At 43.7% G+C, this 23650-nt stretch overlaps 1 protein-coding gene across 1 annotated transcript in view; it reads left to right on the forward strand.

Moving 5' to 3' along the window:
• The window catches only part of LOC124593766 (venom protease-like), a 175324-nt gene that overhangs the window by 25179 nt on the left and 126495 nt on the right, over nucleotides 1-23650 (forward strand). The window contains exon 3 of the mRNA XM_047132115.1: nucleotides 366-508. Coding sequence (XP_046988071.1) covers nucleotides 366-508 — 143 coding nt within the window. The remainder of the gene's footprint in view (nucleotides 1-365; nucleotides 509-23650) is intronic.

A 23650-nucleotide genomic window follows, 5' to 3' on the forward strand; every position in this document is an offset into this window, starting at 1 on the left:
TTGATGTGACAAAAGAAAACCTGTAGCCCAGACATTGAGTTACAGATTATATACTTTGCTCTAAATAGGTCTCAGTTAGTTTTATTTGTTATTGAAGCATCCCTCAGCAATAATCCATACAAAATTATTTGTTTTCAAATGTTGTGTTAAATGGAAACATCATACTAATTTTTCTAAAGGACTGTTCATCTTAGGCTAGCATCTAAATATAAGGCACATACAATTGATATTAAGTGTAAATGCTGAGAAGTCACAAAATTATGAAATTTACATATTTCTCAATATTATAAGATATAGACTTTTTCAACAGATGTTACTCCTGTGTCCTATTTTCATAGCTTAATTTGGATTATTTATTCCTACAGGAAGCCTGACACACAACCAAATGTAATACCTGACTCAACAACCATTTCACCAAACAGCAGCCTTGTCTCAAATTTCCAGTCTCCCACTACACAATCTGGTAACACTTCAAGTCAGCAAATTAGGAAGCGTGTTAGTGAAGAGAGTAAGTTCCAGTTTTTCTTAAGGTTTTTGAATTATCAGATGTTGTGATTGACTGATGGACATACTGGCTGACTGATCTATCTTTATCTATCTATCTCTCTATCTATCTGTCTGTCTATCTATCAGTCTGTGAAAGAATTTGCATTGTATGCATTTGAAATCATTATGGCTTAAAATTTATTGCTTATGCAGTAAATGGCGATCAATTCTTTTAAATCTAATTACATATCTTTCATTTAGTCTTAGTTAATTATTATTTCTATCTACATCCACACAGATACTCTAAAAGCCACAGTATGGTGCATGGCGAAGGACACTCTGTACCACTACAAGGCATTTCCTTCCCTGCTCCACTAAAAAAAAAAGACTATCTATATGCCTCCGTATGGGTCCTAACTCCTTGTATCTTATTTCATGGTACTTACGTGCAATGTGAGTTGGTGGCAGTAGAATAATTTTGCAGTCACTGTCAAATGCTGGCTCTCTAAACTTTCTCAAATTGATTCCTGAAAATAATGTTGCCTTCCATCCTGGAATTCCTGTTTGAGTTTACAAAGCATCTCCATAACATTTGTGTTAATGGAACCTACCAGTAACAAATCTAGCATCCCACTTCTAAACTTCTTCAATGTCTTCCTTCGATCTGACCTGGTACAGTTCCCAAACACTCAAGCAGTACTCAAGAATAGGTAGCACCGACATCCTATATCTAATCTTCTCGACGGGTGAACCACTCTTTCCTACAATTCTCCTAATAAACAAAAGTCAAAAATTCACCTTCCCTATCACAGTTCTCACATGCTTGTTCCATTGCATATTGCTCTGCAATGTTATGCCTGGATATTTAAATGATTTGACTGTGTCAAGCAGGACACTAGCAATACTGTATTTGAACATTACTGGTTTATTCTTCATACTCACCATCATTAACTTACATCTCTTCACATTGAGCCAACTGTCATTCACCACAACAACTAGAAATTTTGTCTAAATCGTCTTGTATCCTCCTACATTCACTCTACTTTGATACCTTACTGTACACCACAACATCATCAACAAAGAACTGCAGATTGCTGCCCACCCTGTCCAGCATATCATTTATCATTTATGTATATAGAGAACAACAGTGCTCCTGTCACATTTGCACGAGGTACTACTAACAATAACATTGCTTCTGATGAACACTCGCCATTGAGGTTCCATTGTTTAAGAAGTAGATTAGATTAGATTAGTACTTGTTCCATAGATCATGAATACGATACTTCGTAATGATGTGGAACGTGTCAGGTTAATAAAAGGTGTCTATACAAGATATTACATTAGACAAAATATTACATGACACAATTGACACAATTCCCCCCCCCCCAGGGGAGGTTGGGAAATTACCCACTTACTATATCCAAAAATCTAGTAGATCTAATGAGTAGAAGGAGTTGCCATTAAGAAATTCTTTTAATTTCCTTTTAAATGCTATATGGCTATCAGACTATTGATGCTATTAGGTAAGTGACCAAAGACTTTTGTGGCACCATAATTTACCCCCTTCTGAGCCAAACTTAGATTTAACCTTGAGTAGTGAAGAATCATCCTTTCTCCTAGTGCTGTAGCCATTTACACTGCTATTACTTTTGAATTAGTTCGGATTGTTAATAACAAATTTCATAAGTGAATGTATATATTGTGAGGCTACAGTGAAGATTTCTAGCTCTTTAAATAAGTGTCTGCAGGATGAGCTCCAGCAATTATTCTGATTACATGCTTTTGTGCAATGAACACTCTTTTACTCAATGATGAGTTACCACAGAATGTGATGCCATACCAAAGCAGAGAATGAAAATAGGCGTGGTAAGCTAATTTACTCAGATCTATATCGCCAAAATTTGCAATGACCGTAATAGCATAAGTAGCTGAACTCAAACGTTTCAGCAGATCCTACCGATTTCTGATCGAAGTCTATATTTATTAATGGGGTCATTCCATTTACTGTGTGGAACTGTATATACTGTTTTTTGTCAAAGTTTAATGAGAGCCCATTTGCAGAGAACCACTTAATGGTTTTCTGAAAAACATCATTTACAATTTCACCAGTTAATTCTTGTCTGTTGGGTGTAATAGCTATACTTGTATATCCGACACACTCACATATCTGCGAACTTGATCAATATGATCATACTATGGGAACAGGATATGAATAGCCGTATATGGAAAAAACCCATTTGCAGAGAACCACTTAATGATTTTCTGAAAAACATTGTTTACAATTTCACCAGTTAATTCTTGTTTGTCGGGTGTGATAGCTATACTTGTATATCCGACACACTCACATATCTGTGAACTTGACCAATATGATCATACTATGGGAACAGGATATGAATAGCCGTATATGGAATCAACAGTCCCCACTAAAATCTGCATATACATATATTTCAATTATCACATACGTGCACACAGTAAAAGGTATAAGAACAGACTGAATTGACATGTCGGCTCGGATGAGCGACCTGAGTCCCAAAGATTAATGTTGTCTAACATTTATACAACCTATCCATGCCACACAGTGCCTCCTCCCCCCCCCCCCCCCTTCGCCCGCCCCCGCAGTATGAAGTACCGCATGTGAGCTTTGAGGGAAGAATATGTGGGCATCAACACTGTTGGTGGTCATACAAGCTGGTAGATGCACAGCCAGGACCTCCACCCCGACCGGGGCGGTGTGCGGACGTGGAGTGATGAGAGGCAGCTCCACCTCAAAGTCGTTGAGCCAGCGAGGATGGACGATGTGGCAACCAGCCTGGGAGCAGGCAGGTTGAATGGCGGATGCCAGGGTGTAGGTGTGGCAAGCCCGGATGCTAATTGAGGGGTCCGGCAAGATGAAGGCATGAATTGTCATTAGCTCGCACTATTGAGGGAGGGTGAGGCTAACCACAACACTGATGTTTAACTGGTCATTGGGTGGTGGGGCCATGGTGTCTATGAGTAAAATGAGAACTTGGTCGTCGAGATTGACAATTGAAATGTCGTCCTCCTGGTGTGGGGGTTTGTTGCAAGGCAGGGTGACTATGGAAGAGGGTGTCTCTGTAGTTGATGAGGTAGCAGCAAAAACCGCACACAGGGTGGTGGGTGACGTGTCTGAGAAACCTGCGAAAGGTGACGGGGAGGCGTCAGGTGAACAAAATGGCATGGTGGCCCGAGGAGAAACATTGTTGGACTCCACGGTGGGAGGGAGACTGGCAGGAGAGTCATTAGAAGAATTACACTGAGCCAGCAGAGGGATGTTGGGGTCCATGAATGCTGGTTTGAGTCGGTGTAATGAAACAGTTTGCGGACTGTCTTTGATGATGATGTCGAAAGTTGTTTCACCTGCCGAAAGACTTTAAAGGGGCCAAGATACGGTGGTTGCAGAGGTCGTCAGATCAAATTGTCTCTCAGCATTACATGGGAGCAAGTGTTGAAAGCGGTTGGCATGTAAGTGTCCAGTGGGGAGTGGCTGATAGGTGCGTGTGGGTGTGCTTGTTTGAAGTGAGTGCGCATGCGACTTATAAAATCCAGGAAAGGGAGATGTCTTCAAGTACTTGAGGCTGAATGTGTTCCCCTGGTAGGAAGTGGTTCTCCCTGAAATCAAATTCTGAGATAGTTCCCTGTAAGTCAGGCTTGAAAGTTGAATGGAGGCCGAGCAGTACCCAAAAGTGCTTTGGACCAGAGGGAGTCGTGGTGCCTGAGTGCCATTTTTAGAGTGCGAAGCCACCATTCCAGTAGCCCGTTGCTTTTTGGTGGTAGGCTGTGGTGTGAATTTTCTTAATGTCGCAGACGTTACATAAAGTAATCAACAGGCAAGACTCAAACTGGTCAATGGTCATGGTGGTCGGACAACCAAACCTGGCAATTCATAAGGAGATAAAACCCTTGGCCATGGTCTCAGCGGTGATGTTAGGTAAGGGGACTGCCTCTACCCAGCAGGACGTGCAGTCAATTGTGACAGAATGCATCTGTGGCCCACCGACTGAGGAAGAGGAGTGATAAGATCGATATGTACATGACGAAATCGTCCTGGAGCCAGTGGTCGGGTGGTGTGGCTGCTGATTTTGTTGCATTGGCAGGGGATGCAGCTGCATGCCCAGGTCTGACAGTCCTGTTTTATATTTTTTCAATAAAAATCTCGGAGATGTGCAGTGTAGTGGCGCGGATGCCACCAGGGTGAGCGAGGTTATGCAGAGCATACACCTCATCCACAATGCCGGGGAATTTAGCTTTAGGAAAAGCAAGGGATGTTTGAGCGTCCATGAGGAGAACTTGAGATTCCTCGTCGGAGGCTTGTAGGACGGCCAGGTTGGATAAGTCAATGATGCATGAAATAGTATCGATCCACGTAAAAAAATCTGTGGCAATGTTGTCCATGCCTTGATGTAGTAAACGTCGGTTGTGAATTGGGAGACTAGATCAAAGTGATGGAAATGCCAAGGGAATGAGTCCTTGAGGGGGTTGCAGAAAGTGTCTGTGAATAGTTTGTGATCTGCGAGGATGAAAAACGGGTGACCACCCACATTGGGGCGGAATTGTTTGACGGCCTCGTAGACTGCAAGGAGTTCTCTATCGAAAGCGGAGTATTTCTTCTGAGCTGTTGATAGGTTTTTAGAGAAGAAATTAAGAGGGAAAACCGTGTCTGCCCTGCGTTGCTGTAGTACCACTCCCACTGTGGTGTCACTGGCTTCCCTAGTGATGAACAACTCAGCCAAGGGGTCAGGTTGGGTGAGTGTCACAGCATGACCTAAAGAAGTCTTTAAGGCGTTGAAAGCCTCCAGCATAGGTGCAGTCCATCGAACGGGTTTGAGTCCTGAAGTCTGTTTACCTGACAGTGAGTCTGTCAGCGGGACCTGCACGGCAGCGGCAGAAGGCAGGTGACGACAGTAGTAATTTATTGTGCCCAGGAAACATCGGAGTTATTTTATAATTAGCCAGGGGTGGCAGTGAAGTGATGGCATGCACACAAGATTTGGAACGCTGTATTCCGTTGGTGGAGACTGTAATGTAATTAACTGTCGGAGATAAAGTTTATCTCATGCGAAAAGTACGATGCCCACAGTAGAGAGTTAAGGTAACTTCATTATGTTGCCATACAATGTGTTTAATTTATTTATTTATGAATATTTTCTTTTATGATAAATAATGGAATTGTTTGAGATGTTAAATGTTGTATATTTATATGTATTTATTTATATGTGTCTTTGGAGTTTATTAAGGTCAGAAGACCAAAGAATCTGGAATGCAGGAATGTCTGCAACTTCCGGGCACATGTTGGCTTGCCCGCCACTTCTTTGTCGGTATTGGAGGGAGATGGACGTGTTTACGTGACCAGTAGAGTATAATGCATTTTTAGGGTATCAATGTTCGAAGTGAAAATATTGTAGTTACTAAACAAAAAGTACGAATAAATATTAATTTTAGCCAAAAGTAATTCGAATCCGGTAGTGTTTATTTCAAACAAGAAGAAAACCCAGGCCATGCTTGTTAGAGTAATGATTTTGCAGACAAAACTTTGAAAACCCCTAGACAAACGAGATCTGCAGTGTGTAATCTTTCAGCAGCTACTAATAAATTAAGCCTTGCTGAAATTGTGCTGGAACTACTCGTATTATTCTCAATTACAAACACGTGGTGCGAATGTGGTCTACCACAATATACCGCGTAAGATTCCACATCATTCAGTTATCAAGAAACGAGATAGGTAACAACCAGTACAAGACGGTGTAACCCAAGAAAGTTCGGAAGGCTGGCGCAACTGGAATTTTTCTTTGTGGACCTTGACGCCATTGGAGTTCAATGTCTGCAGGACCATGGATAAATGAATTTCATGTTCCTCAGCTGACTTGCTGAAAATGAGTATATCGTCCAGATATGCGAAACAAAACTCAAACTGTCATAAGTTCTTAGGCCGAATGGCATGAAGTTGTATTGGAACAAACCAAGTGATGTGATAATAGCTGTTTTAGGGAAGTCATCTGGAGCTACAGGAATCTGGTGGTAGGCACGTTTACAGTCAATAACACTGAAGATTTTAGCACCTGATAAAATATGAGTGAAATCATTTATGTTAGGCACAGGGTAATTGTCCTTGACAGTACAAGCGTTTAAATGTCTGTAGTTGCTGCACATTTGGAAAGAACCATCATGTTTGAGGACCAGGTGGGTTGATGAAGACCAATTGCTGTCTGACAGTTGCAGGATACCTGCCTCCAAAAGCTGTTAATTTGCTGCCTGCCTGTGCGCAACTTAATAGGGTTGAGGCATCTAACCTTGTGCCTAATACTAGTGCCAGCAGTTGTAACTGTTTTGTGTGTCGTTCCGTTAGTGACGGAAGAAACTGAGAACTGCACATGAGACTGATCAATGTTCTGACACGAAGTTTTTGGACAGGTAGAGCGCGACAAGGCATAGCCATTAGTGGAGTGAGAAAAGGCAGCACAAAAGTCACATGTCTAGTACTTGAGTGTGACATGCACTTGTGTGGAGAGAGCGGCTGTGCATGGAGCAGATCAGAATGTGCGGCGACTGTCTGCTGTCAACCTTGAACTGGGTGCCTGGTGTGGGCGAGAGTGGTGTTGGCATTGTGCGTGGAACAGCAATGGCCACTGAGTTACGTGGCTGGTGCATGAGAGAGGGGGAATGTTTATCAACACGCAGTGGGCATGGTTGTATCATGCACGCGACTGTTATTAGAAGCACTGTCTGACACATATGGCAGTGAATGTGGCCAGCTCATTGAGTTTGTGGAGTCTACTGGATGTGAATCATCACGCGCAATTATAGTTTTTGGACTAACCTGATGAGTGTCCGAGCTGGTGTCTGCTGGATTAGGTGGCGGGACTGTGGTTTCAGCAGTGAGGTACAGCTGTGACGAGCCAGTTGTAAGTGTGTGCTATTCATTGTTTCATCTCATCATTTTCCGAGCGGAGTTGTGCCGCCGAGTCGTATTCTGACAGTAAGTTAGTGACACAGGTCACAATGTTGCCCACAAGGGCAGAGCACTCGTGTATCAACTCACATGTCGCGAGAGAAACAGATCATGGAATATAAGTGCGAGAGCACAGTATCTGAGTGTTAGTGGCATGGTGTAGCACTGAGCCCTGGACTAGGTTCAGAGAGTGTTTGCAATGTGACAAAAAATCCATACCGAGAATTGATTCATCAATGTCAGCAATGTAGAAAATCCATGGAAAACACAGAGAAGGAGATAGCTGCACCTTAACTTTGACAAAGCCTGAGGTCTGTAACGTTGATGCATTGATAGCTCGCAGAAGTGACTTCGTCAATGAAAAGATGGGGCGAGCCACCGATATATGTATGATAGACACATCAGCATCTGCGTTGACTAGGAAAATGAGCCCTGACGAAATGTCAGTCACATACAAATGACCCCTCGGCCAAGCAGACGAGTGGATGGAGGGCAATATATGAGGACGCCTGTGAGGTTCCCCATACGACTCAGCATCTTTTAGGTCCTGTGGTTGGTGTTTGGGTGCTGGCAAGGTAATTGACACTTCTTGGCATTATCGCCAAAAATCTTGTGGTACCAGCAGTATGGATGAGGTGGATGTGGTGGAGGTTGTGACTGCGGCAGCAGAGGAGGCTTGTCCTCGTTGATTTGTTCTGGCATGTATACCAGCACGTATGGTGCATGGGCAATCCTGGAGTGCTCAGACAGCAGAGAGAGCAAGCGGATACTGCCAGGTGATGTAGAAGGCACAGAGGTGGAGCGAGCCCTGCCCCTTCCAGCAGACGGCCGGTAAGCAGGAACAGTTGTGCCCACTAGTGGTGGGTGGTGAGTTGGTTGGTGTTGTTCTTGCAATGAATACAGATGATCTGTGATGCAGAGACGAGAGCCAATTGACTTAAAGGAGTGTGGATCTGTAGGTCAGTAGGCAATTTGGCACACCACATCGCCCACAGAGTGATGTCCAGCATGGTATGCTCACTTAAAAGTAACTGAAGGCGGCACCAGAGTTGTGATGGAGTTCGGTCCCCCAGGTGTTCCTCGTACAAGATCTTGATGATTAATTCTTGTGCTGAGCAGGTGAGTCATTCCATGATTGTTTTCTTCATGAACTCATACTTCAGTGGAGGTGGTGGTGAGAGGAGTAGATCGCAAATTAAATCCGAGTGACCATGGAGGTGTATGAAGAGACACAGGAATTTAGAGTTGTAGTCGGACATGTGAAGCAACTCGAAAAGATGCTCGACAATCGCAAACCATGATACAGGGTTGTCTTCATATAAAGGTGGCAGCTTTGGCAGACAACCTGGGGATGGGGACGAAGGCAGCTTCGGTGTCCATGGAAAACCAGCTGGTCCATGGCAGGAGAGACCATACAGCAGGCTGGCACAGTAGGCGAGGGTGTGTTACTGGCAAGAATGTCTGTAGCAATGGCAGGTTGCATTGTGCCTGATGTGTCATGAAAACATGACACAGCTGGCACAGTCGGTACCATGGGAATGAGCGGTTGCATGATACGTGAAGGGGTCCCGTAAACTGGACCATAGGTTACAGGTACTGATTTGAATTTGCCCACCTCAGAAATAACGTGGAAGGCTGGCACAGCAGACACAGGGGGAGAGTGGCTGAGTGGTCGGAGTTGGTCCCCCTTGTGTGTGTGTGTAGGGTATGGGAGAGGGGGGGGGGGGGGGGAGGGTTGGTAACTCGTGTGACAAAAGTGAGAGTTCTCCTCGCATGTTGAAAGCACGCCACATGGGGTCGGACTACAAATTACCGGTGAAACTTGCAGAAGATCACTGCAGTGTGGTAAGACACACCTGGAAGGCGAAATGCTAAAGGATGTACTTGAGCCCATGTGGTCGAAATGTTGAGCAACAGGTCTGGGGGGTGAGCAACGAGAATTTTGCATCCAGAAATGTCCATCATTTGTCTGCAAATGAGGCAAAACCAGAACAGGCCACAATTGATAGAGGCCAAGTGCATTTTGTGCAAATGGTGGCATTGCACAAAGCACGACAGTAACTGTTGTTGCAGCCCGTTGAGAGTCAAAGTAAATGTGTGAAGGTAGAGTGCTTTGAACATTATACGATCGACTGGTAGGAACACAGTTCTGAATATTATCCACTTCACATGTTGGCAAGCACAGTTGGGCAACATGAAACCCGAGTCCATTGTTTGAGTTAACGGTGTAGCACTCGACCATTGTAGAACAACAAAGTTTGAGGTTAACATGGTTGGAGATTGTGAATCACTATCGAGTAATGGAGAGCCGGCCATTGGTGAAGGACTGAAGGGGCTTCCAAATCTTTGAAAAAAATGTTGGGTGAGGTGGCCACGGTGGCATGCAAATAACCTGTTGATTTACAACACCCTGTGCAAAAGTCGCAGAAGACAAAGAAACTTCTCAGTCAACAATTTGGGAGCAGGATATGAATAGTGGTATATGGAATAAACTGTCCCCACTAATATCGGCATATATATATATATATATATATATATATATATATATATATATATATATATATATATATAAAAACAAAGATGAGGTGACTTACCGAACAAAAGCGCTGGCAGGTCGATAGACACACAAACAAACACAAACATACACACAAAATTCAAGCTTTCGCAACAAACTGTTGCCTCATCAGGAAAGAGGGAAGGAGAGGGGAAGACGAAAGGAGGTGGGTTTTAAAGGAGAGGGTAAGGAGTCATTCCAATCCCGGGAGCGGAAAGACTTACCTTAGGGGGAAAAAAGGACAGGTATACACTCGCACACACGCACATATCCATCCACACATACAGACACAAGCAGCAATATGTCTGCTTGTGTCTGTATGTGTGGATGGATATGTGCGTGTGTGCGAGTGTATACCTGTCCTTTTTTCCCCCTAAGGTAAGTCTTTCCGCTCCCGGGATTGGAATGACTCCTTACCCTCTCCTTTAAAACCCACCTCCTTTCGTCTTCCCCTCTCCTTCCCTCTTTCCTGATGAGGCAACAGTTTGTTGCGAAAGCTTGAATTTTGTGTGTATGTTTGTGTTTGTTTGTGTGTCTATCGACCTGCCAGCGCTTTCGTTCGGTAAGTCACCTCATCTTTGATTTAAAAAAAACAAAGATGATGTGACTTACCAAATGAAAGTGCTGGCAGGTCGACAGACACACAAACATACACACAAAATTCAAGCTTTCGCAACAAACTGTTGCCTCATCAGGAAAGAGGGAAGAGGTGTTCCTACCAGTCGATCGTATAATGTTCAAAGGACTCTACCTTCACACATTTACTTTGACTCTCAACGGGCTGCAACAACAGTTACTGTCGTGCTTTGTGCAATGCCACCATCTGCACAAAATGCACTTGGCCTCTATCAATTGTGGCCTGTTCTGGTTTTCCATCTCCTTCCCTCTTTCCTGATGAGGCAACAGTTTGTTGCGAAAGCTTGAATTTTGTGTGTATGTTTGTGTTTGTTTGTGTGTCTGTCGACCTGCCAGCACTTTCATTTGGTAAGTCACATCATCTGGGTTTTTAGATATATTTTTCCTACGTGGAATGTTTCCCTCTATTATAACTATATATATATAGATGATGTGACTTACCAAATGAAAGCGCTGGCACGTCGATAGACACACAAACATACAAACAAAATTCAAGCTTTCGCAACAAACTGTTGCCTCAGGAAAGAAGGAAGGAGAGGAAAGGACGAAAGGATGTGGGTTTTAAGGGAGAGGGTAAGGAGTCATTCCAATCCCGGGAGCGGAAAGACTTACCTTAGGGGGAAAAAAGGATGGGTATACACTCGCACACACACACATATCCATCCACACATATACAGACACAAGCAGACATATTTAAAGACAAAGTGTTTGGGCAGAGATGTCAGTCGAGGCGGAAGTGCAGAGGCAAAGATGATGTTGAATGACAGGTGACGTATGAGTGGCGGCAACTTGAAATTAGCGGAGATTGAGGCCTGGTGGGTAACGGGAAGAGAGGATATATTGAAGAGCAAGTTCCCATCTCTGGAGTTCGGATAGGTTGGTGTTGGTGGGAAGTATCCAGATAACCAGGACGGTGTAACACTGTGCCAAGATGTGCTGGCCGTGCACCAAGGCATGTTTAGCCTCAGGGTGATCCTCATTACCAACAAACACTGTCTGCCTGTGTCCATTCATGCGAATGGACAGTTTGTTGCTGGTCATTCCCACATAGAATGCATCACAGTGTAGGCAGGTCAGTTGGTAAATCACGTGGGTGCTTTCACATGTGGCTCTGCTTTTGATTGCGTACACCTCCCGAGTTACAGGACTGGAGTAGGTGGTGGTGGGAGGGTGCATGGGATAGGTTTTACACCGGGGGCGGTTTCAAGGATAGGAGCCAGAGGGTAGGGAAGGTGGTTTGGGGATTTCATAGGGATGAACTAACAGGTTATGAAGTTACTCCTAATGATCCAACTCCCCAAGACACCATCCAAATAGAACCCTGCCTGGAGCAGTTCCGTCCTCCGTCGCAGAGGGACCCACTTCCTCTTCCTCAAAATCACCCTCTCCAAACCTTCCAGGAATTTCTGACTTCCAGGATTGCATCTCAATCCTTCTTAAAAAACCTTAATCCTACTTCCAACATCACCACTGCTGAAGCCCAGGCTATCCGTGATCTGAAGGCTGACCTATCCATCGTCATTCTTCCGGCGAACAAGGGTTCCACGACCGTGGTACTTGATCGTCAGGAGTATGTGGCTGAGGGACTGTGTCAGCTTTCAGACAACACCATATACAAAGTTTGCCAAGGTAACCCCATTCCCGATGTCCAGGTGGAGCTTCAAGGAATCCTCAGAACCTTAGGCCCCCTGCAAAACCTTTCACCTGACTCCATTAACCTCCTGACCCCACCGACACCCTGCATCCCTACCTTCTACCTTCTTCCTAAAATCCACAAACCCAATCATCCCGGCCGCCCCATTGTAGCTGGTTACCAAGCCCCCACAGAACGTATCTCTGCCTACGTAGATCAACACCTTCAACCCATTACATGCAGTCTCCCATCCTTCATCAAAGACACCAACCACTTTCTCAAACGCCTGGAATCCTTACCCAATGTGTTACCCCCGGAAACCATCCTTGTAACTATATACACAAATATTCCGCACGTCCAGGGCCTCGCTGCGATGGAGCATTTCCTTTCACGCCAATCACCTGCCACCCTACCTAAAACCTCTTTCCTCATCACCTTAGCCAGCTTCATTCTGACCCACAACTTCTTCACTTTTGAAGGCCAGACATACCAACAATTAAAGGGAACAGCCATGGGTACCAGGATGGCCCCCTCGTACGCCAACCTATTCATGGGTCGCTTAGAGGAAGCCTTCTTGGTTACCCAGGCCTGCCAACCCAAAGTTTGGTACAGATTTATTGATGACATCTTCATGATCTGGACGCACAGTGAAGAAGAACTCCAGAATTTCCTCTCCAACCTCAACTCCTTTGGTTCCATCAGATTCACCTGGTCCTACTCCAAATCCATTGCCACTTTCCATGACGTTGACCTCCACCTGTCCAATGGCCAGCTTCACACGTCCGTCCACATCAAACCCACCAACAAGCAACAGTACCTCCATTATGACAGCTGCCACCCATTCCACATCAAACGGTCCCTTCCCTACAGCCTAGGTCTTCGTGGCAAATGAATCTGCTCAAGTCCGGAATCCATGACAACAGCTTTCGCATCCCGCAACTTCCCTCCCGATCTGGTACCGAAGCAAATAACCAGAGCCACTTCCTCATCCCCTCAAACCAAGAACCTCCCACAGAAGAACCACAAAAGTGCCCCACTTGTGACAGGATACTTTCCGGGACTGGACCAGACTCTGAATATGGCTCTCCAGCAGGGATACGACTTCCTCAAATCCTGCCCTTAAATGAGATCCATCCTTCATGAAATCCTCCCCACTCTACCAAGAGTGTCTTTCCGCCGTCCACCTAACCTTCGTAACCTCTTAGTTCATCCCTATGAAATCCCCAAACCACCTTCCCTACCCTCTGGCTCCTATCTTTGTAACCGCCCCCAGTGTAAAACCTGTCCCATGCACCCTCCCACTACCACCTACTCCAGTCCTGTAACCCGGAAGGTGTACACGATCAAAGGCAGAGCCACATGTGAAGGCACCCACGTGATTTACCAACTGACCTGCCTACACTGTGATGCATTCTATGTGGGAATGACCAGCAACAAACTGTCCATTCGCATGAATGGACACAGGCAGACAGTGTTTGTTGGTAATGAGGATCACCCTGTGGCTAAACATGCCTTGGTGCACGGCCGGCACATCTTGGCACAATGTTACACCGTCCGGGTTATCTGGATGCTTCCCACCAACACCAACCTATCCGAACTCCGGAGATGGGAACTTGCTCTTCAATATATCCTCTCTTCCCGTTACCCACCAGGCCTCAATCTCCGCTAATTTCAAGTTGCCGCCACTCATACGTCACCTGTCATTCAACATCGTCTTTGCCTCTGCACTTCCGCCTCGACTGACATCTCTGCCCAAACTCTTTGTCTTTAAATATGTCTGCTTGTGTCTGTTTATGTGTGGATGGATGTGTGTGTGTGTGTGTGTGTGTGCGAGTGTATACCCGTCCTTTGTTGCGAAAGCTTGAATTTTGTGTGTATGTATGTGTCTGTTTGTGTTGTATATATACACACACAATGTATTAGAACAGACTGAATTAACATGGTGGCTCAAATGAGCAATCTGAGTACCAAAGATTAAGCCCAGAAATCTAGAAACATAGAATCTGCCTGTTGCTCTACATCCATTGTTTGCAGTATATTATGTGACAAAAGGGCAAGCTGAGATTTGCACAAGTGATGTTTTCTGAAACCATGTTGGTTCATGGACATAAGGTTATGAGTCTCAAGAAAGTTTATTATATTTAAACAGAGAATATGTTCAAGGATTCTGCAACAAACTGAAGTTAGGGATAATCATCTGTAATTTTGTGGGTCCGTTCTTTTTCCATTCTTACACACTGGAGTTATCTGCGCTTTTTTTCCAGTCACTTATGGCTTTGTGCTTGTTGAGAGTGTCATTATAAGTACTTTCTAAATATTTCAGTTATTTCTCTGTGGCAGGGATGCTCATTACTGTATTATCGATATGGGAGTCTGTTTGATGGTCAAATGACAGTATTTTTGTATGATTCTACTGAGTGAACAATTTCTTGAATGAGAAACTTAAAACCTCGGCCTTTCTTTTGCTATCTGCAACTGCCATGCCAGACTTATCGACAAGGGTCTGAATGGATATTTTAGACCAACTAAACATTCTTACATAGGACCAGAATTTTCTTAGGTCCTCTGCCACATCTTCTGCTAAGGTGTGATGCTGGTAGTCATATGCTTTGCACATAGTTCTTTTGACAGACACATGAATCTGTACTAACCATTGCTTGTCAGTTGTGCATTCTCTTCTGCTTCCTCAGCATCTTCCAAATTCTATTATTAAACCATGGTGGGTCTTTTGCATCCTTTATCCACTTACTAGTCACATAACTCTCCAGACTATGAATTCCAGTCTGCTTAAACTTTGCCCATAATTCCTCTATATCCATCTTACTGAAACTAAGTGATGTCAGTTCACTGTCTACATGAGATGCTAACAACTATTTGTCTGATCTATGTGGCAGAAACACTCTCCTAACCCTCTTGACTGATTTATAAACTTCTGTAACCATTGTTGCTATAATGACATTATGATTGTTAATCCTCATTTTTATACTAACATTGTTGATAAGGTTCTGCCTGTTTGTATCTACAAGGTCTAAGATATTTCCATTGTGTGTTGTCTCCTGAGCTAGCTGCTTAAGATAGTTTTCAGAAAACTTGTTCTAAAGTATTTTGCATGACTGTCTGTCTATACCCCCTGCAATGAATCCATAGACATCGCAGTATATTCTCAATAATTTAAAATTACCTCCAACTAGTAGTGCATGATTTGAGTATGTACACACTACTGACCATAGAATTTCTTTGAATGACTTTAAAAGTGTCACAGGAGAATCAGGTGGCTAGTAAAAACACCCAGTAATTAACTTGGTTTCACCTACACCTCTTACATGATACCAGATAGCTTCATTGTTACACTTAATTTTGACCACAATACAGACAATATTTTTGTCAACTGCATTAAATACTCCCCCTCTTATGGCCTTTGCCCTACTTTTGCAATATACTTTCCACGAGTCTTTGAATATCTCAGAGCTTTCCACTTTATGTTTTGAGCCAGCTCTCAGTCCCAAGAATAATTTGAGCATGAGAACTTTCCTGGTGAGCAGTAAATTCAGGAAATTTATTATGAATACCTTGACAATTTATGATAAAATTTTGACAGTCAAAGTGTCTGTATTGTGAATGCTGTCTGACTTCCCTTGCTGTGCATTGACTGGTGAATGTTAATCAGAGCATCTCAAACTACCATCTAGCCTAAAGAAATCTCATGTGCACTCCACAAATACTCTGCTACCTGAGTAGCTGCTTCTTTTGTGTAGTGCACCCCTGACGTATCAAGGGAAGTCCTACATACCCTCAAACAACAATGCATGTCTAGAAATCTGCACCCGTAATCATCACAGAGTTAATGAAGCCTTTGGCTGAGATCCTCCATGTGGCTCCAAATCAAAGGATCCCAAACAACTGTGGGAACAATGTGCAAGTTGTAAACTCTGCATGCAAGGCTAGCAGTCTTCACCACCTCCACCAGCTGCCTGTATGAACTGAGGATGACCTCAGAACCCACACAACAGGCATCACTGGCTTTGATGTAAGTCATAATGTGCAGACAGCTGTGTCCTGCACACTCAATAGTCGCAGGGAAGGGCCCCCTCCACATCTCAGATGAGATACCAGACATGCTGAGTGCACACTGGTTTTGTTTACAGCACTAAACACTATCTGCCTAAGGGGCTCCATAGTGTGCCTAACATTGGTGCCCAATAACTAGTAACCCCCCAAGTGCCTGCTTGCATCCTTCTGAAGGACTGAAGTAGTGACCACCCGTCCCCTCACAGGGTGAAAGGGCAAGGCCAGGCAGCCAGTCTCCACATTGGCCCTCCACCTTGAGCAACTTGGATGCATTACCTTCTGCCACTCAACCTGCTGTGAGGGCAGACCCACCACATTGAGTGCGCTAGGATGTGCCTTATAAGCAAAACCTGTGGGCAAAATAAGTGACACCTGAGGTGTCTGATGCAATGAGTCAGATTCTTTGTGCTACAATTCGAGGCAGCAGCCTGAAAACTACTGACCATAGCCAAAAGCACATTCAGCTGTATGAAAATTGCGGCTATCTCCTCCTGCATCCACACACAACATGCACATATTCTAAACACCCTAGCAAGATTAACTGAAGAAGTAAACTATAAAAGCAGACTGAATTGTAGATATGCAACTTGCTACCCTCCTGATGTGTCACCAATGGACACTGATGCACTGATGAGCTATGTAGCTTGCTGTTCAGTGAGCAAGTACACATTATGAACAGTACTTCTTATAACAATTAACCTATATTAGAATAGGTACTCTGTTACCAAGTAAAAACTTTTATTTTGTAAATATTCTTTGTTTTGTTTTGAAAGAGTAGATAGTATCTATGTCTTTTACATGCTTTGAAAGAGTAGATAGTATCTATGTCTTTTATATGCTTTGAAAGAGTAGATAGTATCTATGTCTTTTATATGCTGTGGTACTTTATTATATAATATTATGGCATTGTACAATAAACTCTGCAGAGTTTTTAACTTTATTTTTTATGTCTAGATACAAATTGTAGCAGTTTCTGGTTTTTACAATCATGCTAAGCCGTTTTAATATAGTGGTCAATATTTTTTAACATACATAACACTGTGAAAAATATATTCACAAAGTGCACTCAATATTTCAAGCATTTTAGAATGTTTGAGGCAGTGAGCCATGTTCCTACTCTTCATCATCACACATACTGCTCTTTTTTGCAGGCTGAATACAGCTTAAATATTTTTCTTATTTGCTCCCCAAAAATTATGCCACTGCTAATAACAGAATGAATAAAAGCAAAATACACTGATCTGATACATGAAATACTATACAGGGTGATTCAAAAAGAATACCACAACTTTAGGAATTTAAAACTCTGCAACGACAAAAGGCAGAGCTAAGCACTGTCTGTTGGCGAATTAAGGGAGCTATAAAGTTTCATTTAGTTGTACATTTGTTCGCTTGAGGCGCTGTTGACTAGGCGTCAGCGTCAGTTGATGCTAAGATGGCGACCGCTCAACGGAAAGCTTTTTGTGTTATTGAGTACGGCAGAAGTGAATCGACGACAGTTGTTCAGCATGCATTTCGAACGAAGTATGGTGTTAAACCTCCTGATAGGTGGTGTATTAAATGTTGGTATAAACAGTTTACAGAGAATGGGTGTTTGTGCAAAGGGAAAAGTTCTGGACGGCCGAGAACGAGGCGATGGATCGGCCGCCAGGCAGCCCGTGACAGAGCACTTCATCACTGGCCTCCAAGAAGCCCTGATCTTACCCCCTGCGATTTTTTCTTATGGGGGTATGTTAAGGATATGGTGTTTTGGCCACATCTCCCAGCCACCATTGATGATTTGAAACGAGAAATAACAGCAGCTATCCAAACTGTTACGCCTGATATGCTACAGAGAGTGTGGAACGAGTTGGAGTATCGGGTTGATATTGCTCGAGTGTCTGGAGGGGGCCATATTGAACGTCTCTGAACTTGTTTTTGAGTGAAAAAAAAACTTTTTAAATACTCTTTGTAATGATGTATAACAGAAGGTTATATTATGTTTCTTTCATTAAATACATATTTTTAAAGTTGTGGTATTCTTTTTGAATCACCCTGCATACTGATGTAAGAATTCAGATGGCATAGCATGCTGTAGGCATTCTATTACTCAGTATTTTTCCAAGTTCTTCCCATCTTAACTGACAGTCAACATGCATTCTCAGAAGTTTTGTGCTTTCCACACAGTGTATAACTTCATTATTTAATTTTAGGCAGTTGTGGTCTGGCTATTTGTTTATGTACAAGTTCGTATTGCTTTTTTCCTGGATATTAAGGGTGACTTTATTGTTTATTGCACATTCATGTATGTTGCTAAATGTGGCTTCAGTTTTCTCTCTTAGTGCTTCTATTGATATACTGGTGATCAGTGCATTAGTCATCTGCAATCAAAATTGTGTGTCCATGCTTGATACTTTGTCGGAAATCATTTATGTAAATTTGAAACAGTACTGGACCTAGCATGATACCCTGTTGTATGCTCATTTTCATATATTTAGGTTTATCAATTTATGTGGTGCTACTTGATATATGCATAATTTCAGTTGACTGCACTCTGTTTTATAGGTATGACTGAAAGGGCTTTTTCATCACCCCCCTTATTCCCAGATCATCTAGATTATTTAACAGTGTTTTGTGGTCAACTGTGTCAAAAGCTTAAGCTAGTTAGAAGAATTTACCTGTTGTATATTTCCCTTTATCTAGTGCATCTAGGACATGTTTTGCTACATATGCTGTTGTTGATTTAGTACCTTTCCCTGATCAGAAACCAAACTGCTCAGTGGAAAGGAGGTTGTATTTATTTAAATAGTTCATAAGTCTATCTTTTACCACAGTTTCTATTATTTTTTAAAAGCAAGAAAATAATGAAAGTGGCCGATAATTTTTTATACTTCGAGTGTTATCTTATTTTAAGGAGAGGCATTAATTTAGGTATATTATAAGTAATAAGGAAAGCAACCCTATTTGAATGATTGATTTAAAATGCCAATGTGACTTAGGCTCTTAATACAGTTTTTAATCAGACAAGTTGGTACTTTATCCAGACCCACTAAAATTTAGTTTTTCAGTTTGTGAACTGCTTTGTAGACTTCCTCCTTTGTTGTGGGCAGTAATAGCATTGAATGCAGTACACATTTGTTTAGCTTTGTGGCATAAGTGGCTGTTTCAATTTTTTCCTGCAATTTTTTTCCTGAAGTAGTTATTTACCGTAGTTACATTTATTGTCAAACATTGATTACTTTCGTTGTGAAATAGTGCTTATTTATATAGTTTGCCAAATGTTTTGAATCTTTTATTAGAGTCCAATTAGCTTCCATCTTTGTGGTGCCTGCTATACAGTCTTCGATACTGCTCTGTTTTTGTTTTCAGCAGCGAGTATCCATTTGGAATTATGAGCTTTCTTTGCTGCAAGCAGCTCTTTCCAGTATGTTTGCATATATTGTTTATAAAAGCGTGAGAAGTAAGGGTTGGATTGGCTATTTTTAATACAACTGAGGTACTTTAGTGTTTGAGATGATTTCTTTGATGCTTACTGTCACTAATTTGTTTCGCTCCACTGTAGATAATGGACATCATACTTTAAGAAAAATCTCTCCATATTTTAGTTTGAACAGAGTCACGAAATTTTTGAATTTTGATTTTTATCTGCTTGTGTGTATACTGCTTTCCATATCTGATGTGCTATTTGTTTGATAAACTTGATGTGAGGTATAACTATGTGAGAAAATCCTGCCCTTGAGCTTCTGTACAATCAAAGAAAAGATGGAACTTCAAACATACACTCCTGGAAATGGAAAAAAGAACACATTGACACCGGTGTGTCAGACCCACCATACTTGCTCCGGACACTGCGAGAGGGCTGTACAAGCAATGATCACACGCACGGCACAGCGGACACACCAGGAACCGCGGTGTTGGCCGTCGAATGGCGCTAGCTGCGCAGCATTTGTGCACCGCCGCCGTCAGTGTCAGCCAGTTTGCCATGGCATACGGAGCTCCATCGCAGTCTTTAACACTGGTAGCATGCCGCGACAGCGTGGACGTGAACCGTATGTGCAGTTGACGGACTTTGAGCGAGGGCGTATAGTGGGCATGCGGGAGGCCGGGTGGACGTACCGCCGAATTGCTCAACACGTGAGGCGTGAGGTCTCCACAGTACATCGATGTTGTCGCCAGTGGTCGGCGGAAGGTGCACGTGCCCGTCGACCTGGGACCGGACCGCAGCGACGCACGGATGCACGCCAAGACCGTAGAATCCTACGCAGTGCCGTAGGGGACCGCACCGCCACTTCCCAGCAAATTGGGGACACTGTTGCTCCTGGGGTATCGGCGAGGACCATTCGCAACCGTCTCCATGAAGCTGGGCTACGGTCCCGCACACCGTTAGGCCATCTTCCGCTCATGCCCCAACATCGTGCAGCCCGCCTCCAGTGGTGTCGCGACAGGCGTGAATGGAGGGATGAATGGAGACGTGTCGTCTTCAGCGATGAGAGTCGCTTCTGCCTTGGTGCCAATGATGGTCGTATGCGTGTTTGGCGCCGTGCAGGTGAGCGCCACAATCAGGACTGCATACGACCGAGGCACACAGGGCCAACACCCGGCATCATGGTGTGGGGAGCGATCTCCTACACTGGCCGTACACCACTGGTGATCGTCGAGGGGACACTGAATAGTGCACGGTACATCCAAACCGTCATCGAACCCATCGTTCTACCATTCCTAGACCGGCAAGGGAACTTGCTGTTCCAACAGGACAATGCACGTCCGCATGTATCCCGTGCCACCCAACGTGCTCTAGAAGGTGTAAGTCAACTACCCTGGCCAGCAAGATCTCCGGATCTGTCCCCCATTGAGCATGTTTGGGACTGGATGAAGCGTCGTCTCACGCGGTCTGCACGTCCAGCACGAACGCTGGTCCAACTGAGGCGCCAGGTGGAAATGGCATGGCAAGCCGTTCCACAGGACTACATCCAGCATCTCTACGATCGTCTCCATGGGAGAATAGCAGCCTGCATTGCTGTGAAAGGTGGATATACACTGTACTAGTGCCGACATTGTGCATGCTCTGTTGCCTGTATCTATGTGCCTGTGGTTCTGTCAGTGTGATCATGTGATGTATCTGACCCCAGGAATGTATCAATAAAGTTTCCCCTTCCTGGGACAATGAATTCACGGTGTTCTTATTTCAATTTCCAGGAGTGTATTTATTAACTCTCCACACTTGCAGTTGTGTACAAGCATTACTAAATCAATGGTTGCTCTGCTATTCTAAGAGGAAATGTAGTGAGTGGCTGCAGGCAAGTCACCATGCCCCTAGTGGCACAAACACACAGTGTAAGGGCAGCATTCTTCTGTCTTCATTTTGCAGTCACAAGTGAATTACATACAACACGAGTGACTATTGCATGTGCCGACTGCGGGGTCAGTGTGTAGCAATCACTACAGGAACCCCCTTGGAGAGAGCAGAGTGTGGTAATTTGTCTCTGTACCTGACAGGAAAATGAACATGTCTTCGTGAGCAGGATGTGTGTTTTCCTTCATTTCCATGTGGTTGACATGGTGGTAGAATGGGAGGCTGGGTTGTAGTCCCTTGCTTCTCCTCTCTCAAAACCTTTGGTAGTGTAGGCAGCACCTCTTTGAACATGTTGACCAGCTTACTCTATTCACTGAAACTGTAGCTTGTTTGCCATTAATGAGACTGTCCATGGTATGTAAACTTCTGCACAGTACACAGTTTAGTCCAGTATAGGGTGGTCACAGTGGCAATTTGATGGCAACCATGCAAAGCATAACATACTTGCATGTGTCCAGATCCTTATGGACGAACATCATGTGCTGTCTGTGGCTAGTGGCTTTCACTGATTTCATGCGGTCCACAGTCTCACATAAAGTATGTAGGAATTGTGGTTGATTGTTAACATCACACGTCTTTGTGGCATCGATGAATTCAGCTAGTAGACACAGTGACTCTCTGTTTGCAAGATCTGCTGGTGAACCCTCAATGTCCAGTTTGAATGCAGGCCTCAGATCAAGTAGGACAATGGGCAGTGCTGAAGTCCCTGTGGTCACATGGCTCATCAGTGCTGCCTTCAAAGTGCAGTGCTGTTTTTCCAGCATGCCATTACTAGCCGAGTGATATGCAGTGGTCTTATGGTATCCACAGAATTGGGTTAGCTGTGTGGACAGTTGAGACTCAAACTGCCTCCCCCTGTCAATTGTTATATGGAGAGAGCAACCTATTCTGGCAAGATATGTTGACATGAAATCTGCTGCTAGCATTTCTACTGAAATGTTGTCAATAGGTACTGCTTCTGGCCAACACATGTACCTGTTGATCATCGACATTAAATAGCGATGGTCATCTGAGGCAGGCAGAGGTTATGGAGGTTAACAAACACTCCAGTTTAATGTGGTCGGAACATATGTTCATGATCTTCCGTGCATTACGTTGCAGTAGACCTTGCCATTTTCACCTGGAACTTGCAATTTTAGCACAGTTTTGTCATTGCGTATTATTGCTTGAATTTCAGGGTCTTCTTGCTGCATGACTGCTGGCTCTGTCGTGTTCAATTGTTGTGAAACGCCAGATACTCTGGATAAGCAGTCAGCCAATATGTTGTCAATCTGGAAATGTGATGCCAGTCTATAGTGAATTGGCTTATAAACTGGAGCTGAGAGTATTGATGTGGTGAGCATTTGTCACCGATCTTACTGAATGTATATAAGCACAGTTTTTGACTGGTACAAACTGCAAAATCCCATGCCTCGGCCTGTGGTCTGAAGTATTTGATCGATTGGTAGATGGCAAACAGCTCCCTACTGTATATGCTCCAGTGTTGCTGTGAAGATGTCAATGTATGTGAAAAATATACCAGCAGCTGCCATGCACCATCCATGCATTGTTGTAAAGCTGCACCAATTGCAAACTGGCTGGTGTCAACCACTAAGGTGAGTGGAGCATCAAGTTTCGAGTGAGCGAGTATGGCAACCTGGGCAAGGCTGTCTTTTGTTGCTTTGAATGCCATGCCTTTAATCTCATTGCATTGCATGGGAGCATTCCCTTGTACCTTTGTGCCTGATAGTGCTGCATTTAATGGAGCTTGTTGCTCGGTGGTACATGGTAAATGATGCTGGTAAAAATTCAGCATCCCGTGGTATCTGCATAGCTCTTTTATGGTGGTAGGCTTTGGCAGTTTTAAGATTCCCTCTACTTTTTCTGGTAGTGGTGCAGAACCAGAGGACAATATGTCGTGGCCCAGAAATTCAACTTCAGACTAGCTAAAAACGCATTTTGCAGTGTTTAAAACTATGCAGTACTTATCCATTT

This window comes from Schistocerca americana, chromosome 2, assembly GCF_021461395.2.
Source record: "Schistocerca americana isolate TAMUIC-IGC-003095 chromosome 2, iqSchAmer2.1, whole genome shotgun sequence".
In the NCBI taxonomy this organism is placed as follows: domain Eukaryota; kingdom Metazoa; phylum Arthropoda; class Insecta; order Orthoptera; family Acrididae; genus Schistocerca; species Schistocerca americana.